The sequence below is a fragment of the Camelus ferus genome, chromosome 25 (assembly GCF_009834535.1).
Source record: "Camelus ferus isolate YT-003-E chromosome 25, BCGSAC_Cfer_1.0, whole genome shotgun sequence".
Classification (NCBI taxonomy): domain Eukaryota; kingdom Metazoa; phylum Chordata; class Mammalia; order Artiodactyla; family Camelidae; genus Camelus; species Camelus ferus.
Window position 1 is genome coordinate 26,663,401 of NC_045720.1, and position 19,909 is coordinate 26,683,309.

General features: G+C 35.7%; 1 protein-coding gene across 2 annotated transcripts in view; it reads right to left on the minus strand.

Moving 5' to 3' along the window:
• Positions 1-19,909, minus strand: part of ZFPM2 (zinc finger protein, FOG family member 2) — a 427,337-nt gene that overhangs the window by 330,913 nt on the left and 76,515 nt on the right. Inside the window, exon 2 of one of the 2 annotated variants that reach the window (XM_032468099.1) lies at positions 7,209-7,367. The exons of the other annotated variant lie outside the window; for it this stretch is intronic. Within the exon in view, the coding sequence (XP_032323990.1) occupies positions 7,209-7,367 (159 nt within the window). The remainder of the gene's footprint in view (positions 1-7,208; positions 7,368-19,909) is intronic. 2 annotated transcript variants of the gene reach the window in all.

Here is a 19,909-nt window from a genome sequence, read left to right on the forward strand (position 1 = left end):
TTCAAAAAAGTCTTTAGCAGACTGCACAGTGGAGATCTGTTAACAGTCAGCTCACAGAAAAAACAATGAATTTAGTTTATCATATGCAAAATGTAGTATATATTATCATACATGATTCATATAAATGATATCATCATGACTCATTTCAACATCGCATAAAATCAATCATTTTAATTTTGTTGAAATTGTTATAATGATATATCTGGGATCAAAGATGAGGTAAACAGACAAAGCTTGATCTGACTCTTACATATAAAACACTAAATCATAGACAAAATCTGTACACCCTCTGGTTCCACCAAAACCGAGAAAATGCTGACTCCCCTGTAAGCACAAACTGCCTTCAAACGCTCCCTCATTTTTTCAGTAATTGTGGTTTAATAAAAAAAGCTGATTGAAAACAAAAACTATGTTTTGGGGATTTTAAAGATGGCCAGAAGAGTGATACCACAATGTCACAAGGTTTCCTTCTTTTTTCCAATCTTATGAGACAAAAACACAAGTTGGACATCATTACAGCCTTTATTTCTATATTCTAAAAAGAATTACCTTCCATTTTGCATTGTTGGATGAGTTATGCAAGAAAAATTTAATGATTTTAAAATACATTTTTAAAAAAGAAGTACTGGATCCAGGAAAACAGAGGGTTTGCCAAGGAATAATAATGTCATGTGGAGGGAGGGGGAGGTGGTGGAGAAGGGAAGGGAGGTCTGTGCCAAGCAAAGCTGGGGGCTGTTCAATCAGCTCTATCAGGGCTCCATCAGTGTCTCCACTCCAGCCAAATCCAGAGAAAACAAGGAGTCAAAGATTCAGGTCAATAAGCTTATAGGCGATTTGCACAAACAGCTCCTCCAGCAAGGTAAAAAACAAAGTCATATTGGCTTTTCTTTTTCATTCCTTCTCTTTGAACTCCCTGGTCCAAACACACCCTGGAAATGTCAATGTTATATGCAAGAATTTAAAAAGCTCAGCTTCTTAATCCCGTTAAGAAAAAAGGAACAAAGTTGCCTGTAAAGATCTCCTTCCTTATTGAACTCAAAGTGATTACGGTAGAGCTGCCTTTTGCAGATTCTGATTCCAGTTGCCCAAGCGACAGAGGGGGCAAAAACATGTCATTAAAGACGTAAGTGAGGAGGAAGGAAACCACAGTGACTGAAAAGAGTTAAGGAAATATATATAGACTATCTAAACTAAAATACTACTAATACTAATACTAATACTAATAAAAAGAAGAAAATAGGAAACAAAATAGCATGAATGTCAAGTGAAAAACAAGCAGCTATGACTCACACAAGTCAAATCTGCATGGAGCTATGTTTTTTAATTCTCCTAGTATATTAAGAAACTAGGTAAGATTTTTTGTTGCTTTACCTTAACATGCAGGGGTGATAAATGCCAATAATCTAGGCTTTAGTTTGTTAGAGTCCAACAAGAAACATGGCTTTTCCTCAGTTACTTCCTAATTTTTAAACAAAGATACAAAAATGACACAATTGATAGAAAGGAAGGAAGGAGGCGGGGGAGAGGAAGACTTCAATGAGTCTGGCAACCTACTGGCAGAAACAGTTAAGCACAATGATGAAATTCTTCAGAGTCTCACGCCCCCTACTCTATCTTCCTAATTCAAGGATGTGAAAAGTTAGAGAGAACATATAGCCAGCTCTGGTGTTGCAGAAGTCAGCAAAGTGATTCATATCAGCCCCGAACACCCCCAAACTGCTCTTCCGGAAACTACATTAATGAGCTACAGCTGGAGTCTCATCAAGCCCTTGGCGAAAGGCATGATTCTGATTGGAGTTATCTGTTATCTCCTGACAGCGTCCTGATTTGCTTGCTTCCATTTTCTGCTTGAACCTTTACTCTCCACGGACCTTCCTCCTCTAGGTAGACACACACTGCGTCATGACTGGGCCTCTTCTCCCAGCTGTACCTCAGCTCTCCTCCGTGGCTCACCTCAGCTTCCCACAGTGGTAGGAATCCAACAGATTCCTAGAGCAACAAGCTCCACAGGTATGGGCACACCTCTCCTAGTCCCCCAGCTCTCTGCTGTCCTCTCCTGGCTTCCTGCAACACTAACCTCATAGGTACAGCCAACTGAACTCCAGAGGACCGGAAGATCCCTCCCTTCCCTCAGGTCTCCCGTCAAGGTTCACCTACCCTCTTATCACTCTTTAAACACAGTGTGCAATGCACACAGGCACAATGGCATTCTATCCCCCTTACCTGGGCTGTCTTCTTAAACACTGCCCAACGTCACCCACCATATTATACAATGTTAAGTTTCATTATTTATTGTCTCTCTCTCTTATCCTAAGAGTAGGGATGGACTTTTGTCTACTGCTGTAGCCCCAGCACCAAGAAGAGGGTCTGACACAGAGCAGATGCTTAATATATGGGTTGAGTTGTACTGAATTCAATCTATTGAACAGAATTGGAAGCTTCTGCCAACCTAATTAAATATGTTTATGTTTGCTTTTGGCTTGGTATTAATTACTTCTGGGGCTAGAGCTAAATTCAAGCCTGAGTAACTCAGGCTTTATTCTATTTTCTTTAGTATGATTTGCATCTTTCTATTTTAAAACTCATTTAAAATAGAAATATGTCTATTACTTTCTGCATGTTACCTGGGTCAAATATTTTTTAATGTGGTGGGAATACCCATGGTTACAATATATCTGTTTCCTTGTTTTATGGATTTCCATTGTGCCCCCCTTTTATCAACCCTAATCTTCCCAGGTTGAAGGGCTCTAACATTAATTCGTCTCTCCGGGTGAAGCACCGCACCCAGTGATGTCTCTGACCATTCTCCGTATCTAGATAGTAGGACTAGAAGTAAGGTTTGTTTTTCTTCCAGAAACTAACTTTGATGGCATCATTTTCCCTTTCAGACTTTGTTTAGAGATGATGTCATCAGAGACCAGTTTGTAAGGGCCCTCTGTAACTTTTCTAGAAAATCATCGTTGATAATTCGAAGTTCACTGACGTAGTACTTTGGAAGGTTTCTGTTTGTCTGTTGATAGCATTACATTCCAATAGCCTAGAGACGCTTGCCTGACAGTTTTCTTCCTGTTCACGTATCCTGTGACATCTTCCTGGAATGTATCCCAAGATATGTTTATTTACTTTAATCATTAACAAACTTGAATATTTCATGGGGAAACCATCTTCCAAATAACTAATGATAATAGACGAGTTTTAGAGCTGCTCCAATGTCAACCCCACTATAAAACTTGCTGTCTCTGAGTTTATCCAAGAATTGCTAATATATAAAAGAGTTCCCACCTGCCAGCAGTGACATAACTAAAAACTTCCCAGGTTGCTGTCCAGATCACCTATATTTCAATGTATATTAGTTTGCTTAGTTCTAAGCTTACAGTGATGTACATCCATTTTTACTCTAAAAAAACCAGAATAAAGGCATACAAAAGTCACTGAAGCAAATAATCCAGCACCACAGGAAATGTGTAGCACTGATGGACCCAGCCTTGATGTCTTCGTCATCTGTAAATTCAAGGAAATAATTCTTGCTTGTTTCCTTCCTCTCTGAGATACTGTAAGGCAATATGCCAAATGATCTAAACTTACTGCACCAAAGAGGATGATGCAAATTTAAAGTATTGCTTTCCATTTTGCTAAAATTCTTAAAGTCTAAGCGTCTCAAAGCAACTTTGAAATAGCATCTTTTTATAAGCATAGTTCATTCCATTCATTTCAAAGATGAAAAATAAAAACATGAAATACACAACAAACCCAAAGTAAAAGTGACATAGTAATCTTCAATAGAATTGTCATATTCAAATTTTAGGTCTCTGACTATAACGAGGTTTTATTAAAGTGATCTTTTCCATTTTTAATTGTGAATATTTATGCTTTAGATTCATATGATTAAGAATACTACACATTTAAATATGACAAAATTCTGACTAACATTTTTTGACATTTCTGTGGAATATTACATTATGAGAGTGATTTGGGTCATATTTAATCACATGTTTTATAATGACTAGCAACTTTACTAATATTAACGAACACTTTGAGACTTGTAAAAATGCCTGCCCTTTGACAACAAGAGAAACATAATATCCATGTGGAAGTGAGGAAAATAATACAATAATAAGTAAAGAATCATTCTAAATAGTGAAAATATCCTATATAATGTAGAAGCTCAACTTTAAAAGAAGTGGGAATTTTTACATATGGTAAGCTATGTCTCTACAAAGAGCAAGGATTTTTCCTTTCTTCTTTTTTAAAAAAGGAAAGTTACAATAGCATATGATTGCTTTTATACAAAATACAGTTGCTAAAATGTAAATGAAGATATATTTTAACTATATCTTCAGTATTCTTCTGTGACAATGTGTCAAAATATCTTGTTTGGGAAACAAGATATTCTAGCCACGTTTTTGCGATCTGAGTTTTTAAACCCCTATCCTTTGCTTGATATTCAAAACTGTTATCCCTGGAACCCAAAAAGCAACTATGTCATTGCTAGATTTTGATCATGCCTAGATCTCTAGACAAAGAAACTTTCCAAGTAACCCAATTCATTTCCTATATCTATATATGGACAGTTTTAAGTTGTCACAAATGATTTGGAATATGTGCAAAAAGTATGTTTCATCAATGATCACCATTTAAATGTATTTTTCTTCAAAAGAATGGTCCTTACATGCTTTTCTAGTCATGACACTGGCATCATTAACCATTTAAATACTTACACTCTTTTAATGCCTAATCTGTCTTCTTCCGTGCAACTGCAAGAAAATACAGTTATGTGTCACTGAGACTAATATGTAAATTTCTGCAGGAAGACTAGTTTCTAATTTTCCAGAGAGAAAAATTTTCTCTTCCTATTGTAGCTTATCAACTTAAATGAAAAATGGATGGAATCCCTTGTATGACCTCAAGGGGATGCAATACATATTAAAGAGTTGTCTCTCTTTCACACTGGTTCCTACTAACTTTAGTGGGAATCCCTTCATTTCACATTCTATGAGAGTAAAAAATACTGAAATTCCTTCCTATTAAATAAGGCAACAGTAGTCTGAAATAGCAGTATTTATCCTAAAAATATGTGAAAATTAAAATTTTTGTTCCTATCTATCATCACTTTCTAGTTTGAAACTAAACATTAGAGAATTATTTTTATAATGCATAATCTATAATTATATATTATTTAGTATGTTATATATTAAATATTATTTCTGACATATTTTCAAATTTCCAACAATTCTCAGTTAATAAAAATAGCCATTAAATAATGTTCTTAATAATTGTAATTCAATTTTTTTTAGTTCCTCAAGGCCTATCATTATTTTTCATGAGTTAAGACTCTACTTAGTATAAATGGAGGTTATTTTCCTGAGAGCATAATTATGTAATCATGTAATAAGCATCTGCCTTTAAGTCTAATTTCTTCTAAGAAAGTAGTAACTTAAACCTTGGAATTCTATATTCTTTCATTAAACACAGGCTATAACCAGTGATTGTCCCAAAATGCAACATACATCTATAATACCTATTAGGACTTCCTCCTTGAATTAATTACGTTGACAAAAATGTCTGAATCCATACACTAACTCTTTTAAGGACAAGAGCAAGAAGAATAAATGGTACTTTCCAGCTACTGGTTCCTTCCTTCATTGCAATCCCACAACATAAGGCAGGTTGTCCACAATGCACTGAAGGATATATTTCCTGATAAAGATGAAAAATGGGATGTCTTCAAACAGATTTAAAAACCCTTTATCTCCCAACAGTTCTTACATGTATTGCTGTGGCTATCAAGTGGTTCTAATGTCCAAAATAACTAGGGAAAATGTTAATTCGGCCTGAAATCTGAGTGAATACTAACAAAGAAGTCCAATTTTGTCCAGATCATTCTTGTTTCCAAGCAAAAGCTTCTGATGTGGAGGACAAGGACCAGGTTACAAAGCCATCTTGAGGTCTTCAGGAGTTAAGGGTCAAAGAGGTTTTCTGAACTTCATTGTATCCAAGCACTGGTGCTGCCTTTCCATTTCCACAGGCCTAGAGCATGGAGTTCTGCTGACCACAGGGATGGGCACTGGTTGGCTTGTCTAGTTTTTAACACACCACCAACAGGACAAAGTCATCATGGGATTTTAGTAATATGTAGCCAATGTTTATGTGGCCCTTGAGACATGAATATCAGCAGTTTGGGGGGAAGCTACAGCAGCACCCTTGATTTCAGACTGTCAATTCCAATCATCAGATTCACACAAACACATTTAAAAAAATCGCTTCACATAATCTCAGTTTGCCTAAAAAGTAAAAATGGTACATACACAGAGACAGACACACACTCTCAGTCATGCCCTCTGGGAAACAATCCATGGTCGAATCACCCAAAGTAGCTGTTCTAAATCAAGGAAGTGATTCAAACACTTGTGAAGTTATATACTGGTGCAGGTGGTAATAGATGACCCACCTCACTTGCAGAGGCAAATAATCAAACAAAAAAAAATTAAAAAGAATTAGAAGAAACTTTATACTCATTTTTGAAAAAAAGCAAATTAAATAGTCAGTGTACATGTCCAGTGAGGACAAAGCTACTGGCCAGGCCACTTGGCTCCAAGTTAAGGTTGGCAATAGGCTGAGATATAGTGTCTCAGGTTCTTTTTCTGTGATAATTTAGTGGGTCAAAAGAATATCCTGAATACAGAAAGAGTGTGTATTTTCTTATTTGACAATATCTAGAAAAGCACCATCCTCAGTGTTGAAAGTCAATGTCAAACACCCCAGGTGTTCAGTTTTCAAATGGAGTGAGCCAGAACCTTGGGGGTTGGGGGGCTCCATCTGCCCCACCCCATGCTTACACTCAGTGCCTAATTCAGTGCCTGGCAAACAACTGACATTCAATAAATATTTGTTGAGAGAATAAATGATAAGCATTAAATGTCCTATAGTTAATTGGCCAATCAACATGAAAATGACCACAGTTAATACGCTAATCAATGTGAAACTATTTGCTTAAATATTCAACATGACTTATGAAAGTAGAATTACTGCTTTTATCCTTCAAAACAATACTGCGTGGTTTAAAAACTTCTACACAGATTTTCAGACTTCTGAATTATATCCTAGCACCCTGAACACCTTTCCTCCGCTCTGTCAGTGCACTTTTTTCAACTTTACAAAATCGTCTGAGTAAATGGACTCCCACGTTGCACCCAGCCATGAACGGTTACCTTTGTTACAAAAGTATTCCACTTCTTCACAGCTCAGATTTTCAGGCCCAAACTCTGTGGAAAAGCTTTCCTCCAGTGGAAAGTCCCCCTTTGAGATGACGTCTGCTTCCTCTGATGGACACTCTTCTTCTTCCTCTTCAATGGCATCTTCTAGCGGCCCTTGAAAAAGAATCAGGGACACTGTACCAAAAACATCCAAAGAAGAGAGTGAAATAAAGTTCTGAAATAGGGTCTTTCTGATTAAGTTGCTGCTGTATCTTCCCCCCAAACTGCTGATGTTCATGTCTCAAGGCCAAGTAGTACCAAGGGTACTCACACAACATAATGCCACCTCCACGTCAACAAGTAACCCTGGCCTATGATAAGAAGTGGAAGGAAGCCAGGGTCTGCAGTTCCTACAGAGACAGCAGCCTCCAGCTCCCATCCTTCCCCACCCCCAGTGAGAAGCCCAAAGCTTATTTTTTCAATTCTCTCCTGAAGAGCAAAACTGTGCACTTTACGTTCATTTGTTAGAATTAACTGCCTGGTAAAGAGTACAAGTCTCTTTTACACCGTTGTACAATTTTACCTGAGATTTTAATAAAGATTTAAAGTAATTGAATGCATTTTAATTGAACTGAGATTTTAATAAAGTCTATACTTTAAAAAATCCATCTTAAGAGTGGATTCTGAGAAAAGATTTCATTATATGTGTTTGAGGCTTCAAGAAAAATTACATATTTCTCTCCCTGATGAAAGCATAACCCTATTCACAATTAATTGAATTTTTTTCTGAAATGAAAAGTAGTTTTCTAATGAAAAAAATGTAATTTGTATTTATGTGATACTTTTTCTGTAATAAAAATACAACTTCCTTAGAGTGAATGAGAGTGAGGTGCATTACATTAATGGACCTGGTTTATTGAAAGGAAAGGGAGGGCTGTAGTTGTTCAGATGGATCTGAAGTGGACGACGTGGGAATACCACGCTGCCGATTGTGAATTTCTGACTGCTCTAAAGAATGAAAGTATCTGACTCATTTTACTAAGCAGAAGCCTGCATTTGCTCCTAAAGAAGCACTGTGGCATTTTGTCCAAGGAACACAATTATGGTAATTTGTACTAATTGTCACTCATGTCAGCAGCCTCATCAGACAGGCTAAATACTTACTGCTTAGAAATGTGGGCAGTCTCTTTCTCTTACTGCTTAGAAATGTGCTAGGAAATTTTCAGGACCAAAGGAGAAATTCTATAGTTTAAAATACTGCATATATGACAATTTTCACACATGTATGAGCAAACAGGAATAGGTACATACAGCACAGTGATGTATTTGGTGTTTTCCCAAAAGCAAGTTCCCAAAGGGCTGAACTCATATGACACATTTTTATGGAGAGCATTAGTTGCATGGATTTAAATTAAGGGAATCCAAGCAAAAAAATTCTTAGAGTTTCTTTGTGCTTTTTAAAATTTATTTTTTCTTCTTTAAATATCATATGTTATGGAAGAAAGGATGCCCTAATTCCAAAACCCTCTGGAAATGTCTTTTTATACTCCAGGTGGAGGGTTAAAAACCACAGATTCTGTTTTAGTATAAACCACATTCAAAAGCTATGGATCTCATATTAGTTTTTATCTCTTATTCATTACTTAAGGTTTAAAATTTATAATCTTTCACCTTTTAAAACAATTAAGTCATGTAGCAAGACATGCAAAGTACATATAAAATAGTCATAAGGTAAAATATTACAATCACTAAAACAGTTATCTGAATAATTCTAATTATTAATTCTGAGTCTAATGAGGAATAAAATAGAATATTTCCATGTTTTTATTTTGTTCAAGCAACTTAATTTTAATAACAAGTTTGGTCAAAAGAAGACACCTAAGCTGTCTCATTTGTGTCTCATGTAGGACTTTCAAAGCACTTTCTTATGTAATCTTTAAAATAACCCAGTGAGGTAGTTATGAGAATTATTAGTATTTTTATTTGGGAAATCTGAAAAACAAAGGTCTGGAGATTAGTTAACTAGAGTAAGGTTACAAGCTAATAAGTAAAAAAATTGATATGAAAAGTCAAAATTTTTAAAAATACCTTTTATGAATATACCATACTACTATGCAGACCATCCTTTGGTAGTTATAAGTGCATTCCTTCATAAATAAAACTATAAAGCAAGTTACTCACAAACATAGAAACCTTCAGAAATTGCTAATTCATATTCACATAACTTTATTCTTGGCTGCTTAAAGATCTAGTCTTTAGAAATTGAGAAGCCTCTTGTTGCTCTTCTCAGGTTGACAGAAGTCAACCAAAATATTACACGCCCCCCCAAAAAAAATAACCAGAAGGATCTTATAGATATTACCAAAAATAAAGTAATTGATTACTAATAATTAATTATTTACATAATTTCCTTATCAAGTCAATCTGTAAAGAAACTCCCTTAATATCAGTTTACATCACATAACAGAAATGAAAATATATACTTCTTTTGGAATATATACTCTGGGTTTTACTAACAAAAAGTAAATCTCTAATTGTAAAATAAGTATTTTAAATAATTCATATATAATTTACTGAATTTTTTTTAACATTTTTTATTGATTTATAATCCTGAATTTCTTTTTTTATTCCTGGAGGCTCTTCAATTATAAAAGTCTATATAGTATACAGAGAACATATGCATATTATAAGAATAAAATTAATAGTAAAAATGCTTTCTTTTTTAAAAATAAAAATTGCAGCATACATGCTAACATTTAACAAAAGGGTTTTTTATTAAGGGTAATGTGTAATTGAGCAATTATTTACAATATTCAATGATTTAAGTTGACTCTAATGGTATAATATTAAATTCAGGTTTAATGGTTGAATTAAAAATTAAATGGAAAATCTCATGTGAAAATTTTGAAAGGAAACAAAACCACAAAGCATTGATCTAGGCAAAACTAAAAGTCTAACCAAGCCATCCATCTATCTATCTATCTATCTATCTATCTATATATACACATATGTCAAAAAAGGCTTATGTATCATATAAAACTTTTTATTGTGGTATGATTCCTGTACAGTAAACTACACATATTTCAGATGCACAATTTGATGAATTTTGATAGATATGTACACCAACGAAACCCTCAGTAAATTTAAGAAAATTGGAATCGTATCAAGCATCTTTTCCGACCACAATGCTATGAGGTTAGAAATCAACTACAAGAAAAACCTGCAGAAACTGCAAACAAGTGGAGGCTAAACAATATGCTATTAAACAGCCAATGGATCACTGAAGAAATCAAAAAATACTTTTGAGACAAATGAAAACAAAAGCACAATGATCCAAAACCTCTGGGACGCAGCAAAAGCAGTTCTGAGGGAAGTTTTAGTGATACAAGCCTACCTCGGGAAATAAGAAAAATCTCAAATAAACAACCTAACTTTACACCTAAAGCAGCTGGAGAAAGAAGAACAAACAAAACCCAAAGTTAGTAGAGGAAAAGAAATCATAAAGATCAGAGCAAAAATCAATGAAATAGAGACTAAAAAAAATAGAAAAGATCAATGAAACATATATAACTTTTATTTATCAAAGATTATGGTAAGATCTTAACTGATAGTTTAACATTCTATATTCCAGGGGCTGTTTTATGTTGGCAATCAATTTGCAATTCCAAGCATGCAGCTGAAAAGAAAGCATTTATTTTTTTCAAAAATAAACTACAAAAATCCAAATTGAAGGTAAAAAAAAAAAAAAACTTCTGGCGCTTACTGTTCAAAATGTATGAACTCTCACTGTCAATATTTAGAACAGGCCAGAAGGGTGATTTAATGGCCACCATGTGTTTCTCCCAAAGCACATGTCATTTTGATATAACTTACTGTACTTTAAAATGTGCAATTATTAACCATGTCTTTAGCTATGCTATCAAATCAGGCACTGGCAAAAAAAAAAAAAAAAAAAAAAAAAAAAAGGTTTCTCTTAAAATACATAGTATTTATGGTTTAAGATCAGATCTCACTCTACTCTCTATACTGCATGTTTCTTTAACAGGAAAACCTTACAGATAATCAGTGGCCATAAACTAACATTTTAAAAGGGTAAGAGACACTTGAAGCACAAGTACAATTAATAGCACCAATGAAGGAGGGAATGAAGGAACCTCCTGTGTATGGATTAGTGGGCACAGAAGTCCACTTCAGAAAAATCACCACAGGTAATTTGATACAAATAATAATATCCACTCAGAAAAGGCTTACGACTGAGCTCCATGTGCCCTCATGGGGAAAATTACTTCTGATTGAGGCCACTTGGCAGGCAAGTGTAAGGAAATCTGAATTTCAGCTCTTCAACTGCCTCTGATTTATAGATATTCAAACACATTCTCCAGAATGAGTATTCTTCATGTTTATACATATAAATATTTACCTGATTTAAAAAATGCTAATAATTAGCTGTTCTTCCTAAAGTTATGAATATAATGATGCTGTACTTCAGGCCTGTAACACTGTCAAACATCTCTCAGAATGAGGAGGCATCCTTTCACCTTTTATACTGGATGGATAATGGAGAGTACAAGATTCTGGTAGGTGCAAGGTAATACTTCCATTTTCAGAAAGGGAGACAAGAGGGCACTCGGGAACCATCTGATCTGACGACAGCTACCTTTGCTCTCCAGAGACAAAGCTGGAACTAAGAAGGCTTGTGCAGATTCACAGCACCTGGCAATACCGATGCTCATCCCAATATTGCGGTGAAGCCTTGTCTGGCCAGAGCCAACGGCTATGTGGCGAAAGCTGGGCTTACATGTAGGAGAATTTTTCCTGAAGCAGTTGTTCCAGTGATCTGGAGTTGGTAAAGGGAAGATGGGACATTCAAGACTAGGTAGTTCTACCCTATACAATGGTAGCAAAATCACTGAATGAAATGAAAGTCAAGAATTGGATTTGTATGGTTAAGAACCACTTTGAGGAGCACTTACTCCCCAGATAAACGAATTTATGAGAAAATTACTGATATGATTTCAGGTGGTTAAAGAGATCCCTGAAACCCATTCAAAGCCACTAAAGCAACAGATAGAATATGGGAGAAAAAAAAAATGACTTTGGGGAAAAAATATAGAAGATATATAAAGAACTTAGAGGAAAGAGGATTAAAATAAGCAATACAATCAAGGAATACAAGAAATGATAAAGACTAACATCATAACTATTAAATACACATCTCTTTCAACGTATATTGTCTGGATAAATAACTTCCTACCTTGGCAGCCTACCATAAACTCGGCTAACCCTCACCTAAATGTCAGACTGTCTTTGTTCATATAAATTCAAAGCACTTCAGAATGAGGCACCCAAGAAAGAAATTAAATTTTACAGAAATTAATATACATTGTCAAGTACAAAGAAGGGAAAGAAATGCCAAATTCTATAGTCCTGATGCAGTATCTCCCAAAAGGACTCCTTTCTCTTAAGTGCTCAGTCACATTAATTTATTATAAATTATTTTAGTTAGGTTTTGCATGCCTTTTGATTAAAACAAGGCAAACACTTTGTCCTAATGGAACGATAGCAAGCATTCAATCTCCTCTCCATGCATTAATATTCCAAGCATTCTAGAGGCTGCACAAGACTAGCCACCTAGCAAAATGAGACTGTTTCAGAATACTGGGCAGCCCTGATTGCAACTGACAGGTGGGAAGAAAGTCGCATTAAAATATTATCATTCCCAATAATTACAATAATCCATCACAGTGTGCCCAGAAATTCTGCTAGGTGAGTTTCCCCTGAAAATACACAAATATTTCCAAACCATTTTATCCTGATGTTTCTTAATGTATGCCATTTCAGATTATTTTCACATCTGATTGTATTATCGATATTCAAACTTCCAATCAAAAAATTTTATTTTATCATTTTACTCATGCACAGAACAAAGAATACGTATCGGTGGAATAGATTTCTCAAAATCTTAATGAATTAGTGAAAGTGAAAATAGTGGTACTGTCCCCAGGATGCCAGCTCCTGTTCTGTGCTCCTTTAAAGCCACTTGCAAAGATCTACTCAGACAAAGGAATGGGATGGTAGTTAAAATCTTCTAATATATATAAAACAAAACAGATCTCCAAATCTGGCAAGTTAAGCAATAATATATACCATGCTTTACTTACTGCATAATAATTGAGTCACATTTATCAGGCGATGCTACCTTTCAAAAAGTAAATACGAAAATATAAAATTAGGGATAGATAAATTCTGGTTCACATTTAATATGTCATACACAAATGTGTCAAAACTCTATACAGGTATGCTGTACTTTAGTTGATAGGTAAGAGGAGGTCATATAGAACTTTCCACTGTAAACTTATGTTACGTTTCCTGTATGTGAGGGAAAGACAGTAGTGGGCTGATACTTAAATTGGATGCCTTGTTACCCAGTACTTTATTCTAGCCTCCTAGTTGTTAATTTCAGGATGATACCCATAAAATACAAAATATAAAATGCTTCTAATAGGAAAGATTTTCAATTTCATAAGTTATATACATACACGGCCTCTTTGTTCAATTAGAAATAGAAAATAAAAACTCAACTCTAAATTAAAAAGCAGAAATCTACAAAAAATGCACCCTTCCCCATCTCATTACGGAGCAGGAATACTTCTATCTTTAGAGCACTAATATCTCCTACTGACTTTGTCTAGGGCATATTTCGTGGCTCTCGGTAGTTCCTCTCCCAGAGTTCTCAGTGGCTGCACTCAGATTCCTTATGAATCATCATTACCCTGTAGGCACACCTCAAAATGCCCCTCACTTGGTTCCTATTACGTTTGTCTCATGCATAACCCACAGAGCCGTTTAATGAGAAGGGGCAGGGAAGAGGGACGCTCTTTGGACAGTGCAAATCCATACTAACTCATGTAATTGAGCTTAACAGCAAGAATAAAACCTTATTTCTGTAGTCCAAAAAAAAAATAGTATTTTAAACGAGCAAGTTCTTTCTGCAGTCACTCACTTTTAACAATAGTTGCATCAGGGGATCTAGTAGGAAGGAAACATTTTTATTAATTTTTCTCTTATCTGCCAGAAGAATGTTGATTTTTTTCATTTGCGTTTGTTGCCTGCAGGTAGCAGACCAGAGAATCATATAGTAGAAATTCTTCTTTTTGATTAATTTCTTTCCATGTGTTAGGTTATTTCTTATATATAATTGATTTTGGGCTTTGCTCATAGCTGTACATCTTTTTTATATCTGTACCAACTGCTGTCCTTCAATCTAGAAAGTTGAAGGAAATTACCTGAATTTTGTTAAGTTTATTAAAAATGAGATCTGTGAATATTTAAATTGAGTTTTGAAATGTTAATATAAAAAAGGTATTAGAGAATTTTTATTGGAGGGTTCAATTTGACCATACTACATTGTAAAAAGAAGGGAAGAGGGTCAAGTTTTATTCAAATTGTTTCTTTAGGGGGAAAAAATGAACTCTTTGATTTTATAAAAATGGAGTAATATTCTGTGGCCATTTTTATTAGATGGTAGCATGAATACTTCTTACATGTAAATCTGAGAATTTTTAAATTTGTTAATTTTCTTTCCCCTAAAATGCTTTGTTTGGGAAACTTCAAATTAACTGAACGATGATAACAAGAAAATAACGATTTTGCTAGAACATATGCAAACCTGGCAAGCAGCAACTAATCTTACATAGTAGATTAAACACTGATATCACAGGGAAGACAAAGTCAGATGAGAAAATTCAGAGAAATTCAAACTAGAATCTCTAATCACTAATTTACTCTCAGGCAGTAACTCAGCCATTGAAAAAAATCAGTTCATTAATAAGTGCCTTGTGCGTTGACCCAGGAAGTTAGTGACAGAGATGGCATTGTCACATATTTTGTAACCAGGTCTCAGTCTAGAGCCCCATAAAGTTTACTGAAGATGGTAACTCTATTATAAAGAAATAAGAAAGCATATTCATTACTAAAGCTACATATTTCTATATGATTATGATATATTTATGTAATAAAAAGCCCCTGATTGGTAATAAGCACAAAAGATGACAGTCATATATTATTTTGTTTTCTTTATGAGACTTTCAAGTATTCATGTATTTGCTCATTCATTCATTCATTCATACATTACTCATTTAACCAATGTGTACTGAGGGTAAAGCATGCGGTGGGCACTGTACTGGGTACTGGGATAACAGGATGGATGGCCCTGGCCAGAAAGTAGTAAATAATTGGGTGAAGGAGACAAACTTCATGCATACAAGGCATGAAATTAATTTTTTTTAATACTCCATTTTAACATGGAGAGGGCAGGAAAGGCTTCTTAGGCTAAATTCTAGTTATTTGTGCATTTTCTTATTTCCTCTGATATATTATAATTCTATCTTACCTCCATTTGTAATAGGAAGAAGCAAATATGGTACTTTGCATCTAACCATGGCATTTAATAGTTATTCAAGTAAGAATTTTTCAGTTGACTTTAAATGTCGTGAAATTGAAGACCAAATCAAGAAGAGAGAATACTGGGCCAATTTTTTTTTAACAGTCTAGATGCATAGCTTTAAATTGTTACTAATTATATTGCTGGAGGAAGTTTATTCTGTTAGCAATGTGAAATCCATGTCCTTTCTTGGTTATTCAAAGCAGGTGCCATCCATCCTCAGCCTGCCAGAAGTTTTTGGGGGATGTGGAATCAGACAAGCCAAAAATTTCCCCAAAGTGAACCTTGTTGTTACAACAAAAACATCAGGTATTACCCAGAATATAAATACGGTACATCAGATTTTTAAAAGCACTGTAAGTAAGAGAAAAAAGGAATTTGAACCTATCCACAGAACCTCTTATACATGATATGTAGCTGATAAATATTTATTAGGTGAATTAATCAAAAGTTTTAACTTCATAGACTTGCACAAGAAAAAAACATATTCTCTTTAGAAACTTCAAAGCACCATCAACATATACCTAGTATTCTTATCTAACAAACTAAATCCTGCAAAAATAGTAATATTCTACATAGTTATATAACAAAGTTAAATTAGTTCAAGTAAAAGAGATGCAATTTTTAGAAAATTATCTTATTTAAATGGAGATCAAACAAATTAGGGGGAGAGGTGAGCTTGTAGTCTTCCGACTCCAGGATAGGTGTATATTTCTTTCCCTGTCTACGGCAAATAAAAGACGAGGTACATGTTGATTTTTAAAAATTCCACAATGACGACAAAAGCACTACTCAAACAATGAACACTTAACAAAAGACTCTGATGACTAATTTCTTAAACAATCTCATAAAGCAAAGATGAATCAATATGGTCCTTAAAAACATTCAGTATGCATTTCTTTGTCCCCTAAGCAACATATCTGTCTCATATGAAAACATCCAGAAAGCATATGGCTACATGCAGGAAATAAAGGAAAAAATAAAGACTGCAAAGATTTGGGGGAATTTTTTTTTAATTACAGGAGAAAATCAACAAAAATATTTGCATCAGGTTTAGGTCACTGTATATATAACCTTCTTTTTCTTCCTAATAAAATTTGAATCTAATAACCCCCATCTCATCACATAGATCAATTTCCCTTTACTTCTTTGATTTAATCACACCCTTTCTGACCCTGCTTTATTAAAATGATTCTTTATGTGTGCAATTAATTATTGATTGCCCTTCTAAAAATTTTATAAAATAACTGGTCTCAAAGTGATGCCTGACTTCACTGACTGATTATAAGCAGTTTGACAGAAAACACTGGTTCTCTAACCATCATTCCTGGACCAGCACCATTAACACCATCACAGAACTTGTTAGAAATTCAGAATTGTCAAACTTCACCCCAGATCTGATATCAGAAACTCTGAGGGTGGAGCCCATCAATACGTGTTTTTAAGAAACCCTGCAGGTGATTCTGACGAATGATCAAGTTTGAGAACAACTGTGCAGGAATATAAATGTTATACAGAAGTTATTTTGTAACAGTACAACTTATACTTTTTGTAGTCATTTAATAGAAACAGTGTATTTTGCAATTAATACAGGCCCCATGCCTCAGTTATGGGTAGACTCTTTGTGTACTGCAGCTGATGGTCTGTGATCAAAATACTTTTCACCTGGGCAACTCAGTAGAGTCAGACCCGATTAGTGGCAGGGAACATTTGCTTCTTTAGTGCTGGTTAATTGTTCTCCCAAATAATTCCAGGGAGTCCAGCAAGTGCTCAAATCACAAAGTTCCAGAAAACTCTGGGATGACATGTAATAGATTGTAGCCACTTCGGGCTGATCCCAAATGCTACTTCTTTATCCTTCCAGGAGCCCTGAATAATGTAAACAATTGATCCGGGAAATTGACTAAAGAGCTCCTCACATGTGTCTGGCTACAGTATAGAAAGTCCGTATAGAAATGGGGACAGCATCTCGATGTAAAAATTTTAAAAATTGAGTCTTTTGAAGGACTAGAGCTTCAAACAGCCCAGAGTTCCCCTCATCCTCCTCTTCTGAGGGTCTACCATCTCCTGAGTGACAGGAAGGGTCCTCTGCCCAGTCAGACAGAGCAGGCCAATTAATTGGTGACAATCATTGTAAAGCAAGAGGTCCCAGCCAGATTAGACACATGCCCCCGCTCATCATCCCTTGCTCCAATCCCTTATGATAATCAGGCTGGTGCACAAATGAAGAGTGTCTCCAGTATTTTACAGGGCAGCATGGTGGCCAGCCTTTATTGTTAACTCACATCGGCAGCTCACAAAATTACATGTCCTAGCAACACCACCTTGAACTGAATTGTCAAGATGAGGGCACCTACAGAAATCTGTTCCATTTTTCACAAATAGGTGTGGCCTCCTGCTCCTGGAATGCTGCCAATTTGGCCCTCCATTTGGGTTTGACACAGTAAATAATGATGAATATTCTCTAAGCCTGTACGGTCCTGCACACATGTTCTCCGCACAGCCAGAAAAACAATCCTCCACACAAAACAAACCATTGTTGTGGATTCTGTGCATTGGTCAGAATACAAACTTCGAAAGAATCTGCCTAATTTCACAGGTGTATGTGTCATTTTTCCAAATTTCCATTCTGGCAGATTGCTTTCATCTTTACAGGATGAGGAAAAAGACCTATAGTTGCAAAACCTAACAAGACGATGGCAGGGCGGGGACTGGGGGGCTTTGTGAGGGAAGGTAAAAGCAAAATCAACATGTTCACCCGGCTCTAATTGTGCCATGCCCTGGGATACATATCAAAAGGGCACTTCATAACAAGTGCTCTATGTTGTCATTAAAGCACCGTAAAGGTACCTCAACTCAGTGCTTGTGAGCATCTCCAGAGGCCCCAGAAAGCACTTCCCCATAAAACATACCTTCAAAAAGACTTTTATTTTATACTAGCACATTAAACGAGTATCTAAAGACACAGAGGCACTCAATATAGCTATATTTTTAAGAAGAACACTTACTCTCTGGAGAATTAGGAGAGCAGGTAGGGTGCCAGTGATAACAAAGCTAGCTTATCCACACTGCTCCAGCGGCGGTAACGGGGAGGAACCATCTAAGGACTCTCTTAAAAAGAAAATATCCCCTGCCTTTCACAACAAAGCCTACAATAGAATAAAAGCAAGCACCTTTACAGGCAGAAGTTATGGGGTGAGTCAAAAGGTGGAGAGCTCACATAAATGAACCCTGCTCCAGTGACTCGCAGCCCTCCCATACGGGCGTCGTAAACCCTGTGCCAGCCTCCAGGAGACACTCCCCTACGCAGTTCTGGCATAAGTGTCTATGTGGCTTCTATGTGTCACATGTGGGAGGAAAACTGGGCACGGGAGCTTCTTTTCCAATTAAATAGAATTTCATTTTCCCCTTTAAACTGTAAGAGTACAAGTGAATTAACTCTCTTGAAGGTGGTAAGTTATAAGGTTCTTATTTCAATACTGATTATATCGTCATACTTAATGACAACCTAGAAAGGTTCTCACCAGCAGCTACTCAGTCCCAATCACCCTCTCTCACTTAAGCCAAAGAAAGGCGCAGTCCTTCCTTCCAAATAGAAAACTCCAGGAAATCAGGTTTATCAGGACTTACCTAACATTCAGTGCACTGGCAACAAGGATAGGGGAATTTGCATTCTTAAATCCATGATTTCTAACTCTTGTAAACAGAGAAATACATCTAACTTGGATAATCTAGAAATAAACATTTTCCTATCTTCAAAAAAAGGTTCACCTTAAACAGGAATTCTTTTTTTAAAATTTTGCTTTTTATCTGTTTTTGTTGTTGTTTTTTGTTATTATTTTCTACTGGGCAATCATTCTTTAGAACCAGTATACTGTACACAGCATGAAATACATCGATGGTTTTTATATGTTAATAATCTTTTCCCAATTCAAATATTATTTTTCTGCCTTGTTTAAAAAATTCATTCTATCAGCCCCCCTCCCCTGCTCCCTGCTTTTTATATACCTAAAATATTTTACTCTTGGTTTAGAAAATAAACAAATAAATCTTAACAGCAAATGCAAGAAATTAAGTCAAAGAATGGATGTCATTCACTGTTAGCGACAGCACTCAGTATGATCCCACCCTGAGCTGTTACTGCCCTGTGCGTTCTGACAGCGAAAAGAAAGGATGCACCTGTCACCCAGCACCACCCCACCCACACCATCTTTCCCAGTCCAGCCTTCTATCTTGGCTCAGGCTAACACTTGGCTCAAGTATTAAAGGAGTA